Raw genomic sequence first — 847 nt, 5'->3', positions numbered from 1 at the left:
CCGATCTCCAGAGTGGGGGAAAATGGGGACCCTGGGGTGGGGGAATGGGGGGCTGAGACCCCCAGAGTGGGGGAAAATGGGGACCCTGGGGTGGGGGAATGGGGGAATGGGGACCCCGGGATGAGGGGTTTAGGGGGCTAGGGACCCCAGGATGGGCGGGAATGGGGGAGTTGGAACCCCGGGGTGAAGAGCCAAGGGTGAGAGTGATCCTGAGGTGTGGGGGACAGGGTGACAGGGACCCCCAGTGCAGGGCTGTCAGGGGTGACAGGGACCCCCAGTGCAGGGTCAGGGAGTGACAAGGACCCCCAGTGCAGGGTCAGGGGTCTCAGGAGTCTCAGGGGTCTCAGGGAGTGCAGGGTCAGGGGTCCCGGGGTGCAGGACGAGGGCTGTCGGGGGTCCCGGGGGTCTCGGGGCTCTGTCTGTACCTGCCGGTCTGGGGGTCCCTCTGGAAGAAGGGCTCATTGATGACCCCCAGCACGGGGACCCCGCTGCGGCGCTCGAAGGCCCCCACGAGCACCAGGGCCGAGCGCAGCCCCCCGGGCACCACGCCATCGACGGCGGCCACGTCCTCGCGCCCCCCGATGAACTCGTTGGTGGAGTCTGGGGGAGCCAGGGGGAGCCAGGGGGTCTGGGGGTGCCACGGGGTCTGGGGGTGCCAGCCCTGCCCTGGCCCTGTTCCTGTTTCTGTCCCCTCCATCCCCATCCCATCCCTGTCCCCATCCCTGTCCCCATCCCTGTTCCCATCCCATCCCATTCCTGTCCCCCTCTCTGTCCCTGTCCCTGTCCCCATCCCATCCCATCCCATCCCATCCCATCCCATCCCATCCCATCCCATCCCATCCCATCC

At 68.2% G+C, this 847-nt stretch overlaps 1 protein-coding gene across 1 annotated transcript in view; it reads right to left on the bottom strand.

Annotated features, from left to right (window-relative positions):
- The window catches only part of INPP1 (inositol polyphosphate-1-phosphatase), a 3,847-nt gene that overhangs the window by 1,125 nt on the left and 1,875 nt on the right, over positions 1-847 (bottom strand). Inside the window, exon 4 of the mRNA XM_041409963.1 lies at positions 426-600. Coding sequence (XP_041265897.1) covers positions 426-600 — 175 coding nt within the window. The remainder of the gene's footprint in view (positions 1-425; positions 601-847) is intronic.

Source organism: Onychostruthus taczanowskii, unplaced genomic scaffold (genome assembly GCF_017590055.1).
Source record: "Onychostruthus taczanowskii isolate IOZ18803 unplaced genomic scaffold, ASM1759005v1 scaffold316, whole genome shotgun sequence".
NCBI lineage: Eukaryota > Metazoa > Chordata > Aves > Passeriformes > Passeridae > Onychostruthus > Onychostruthus taczanowskii.
The sequence above is the reverse complement of the archived record's forward strand: the minus strand, read 5'-3'. Positions and strand labels throughout refer to the sequence as shown.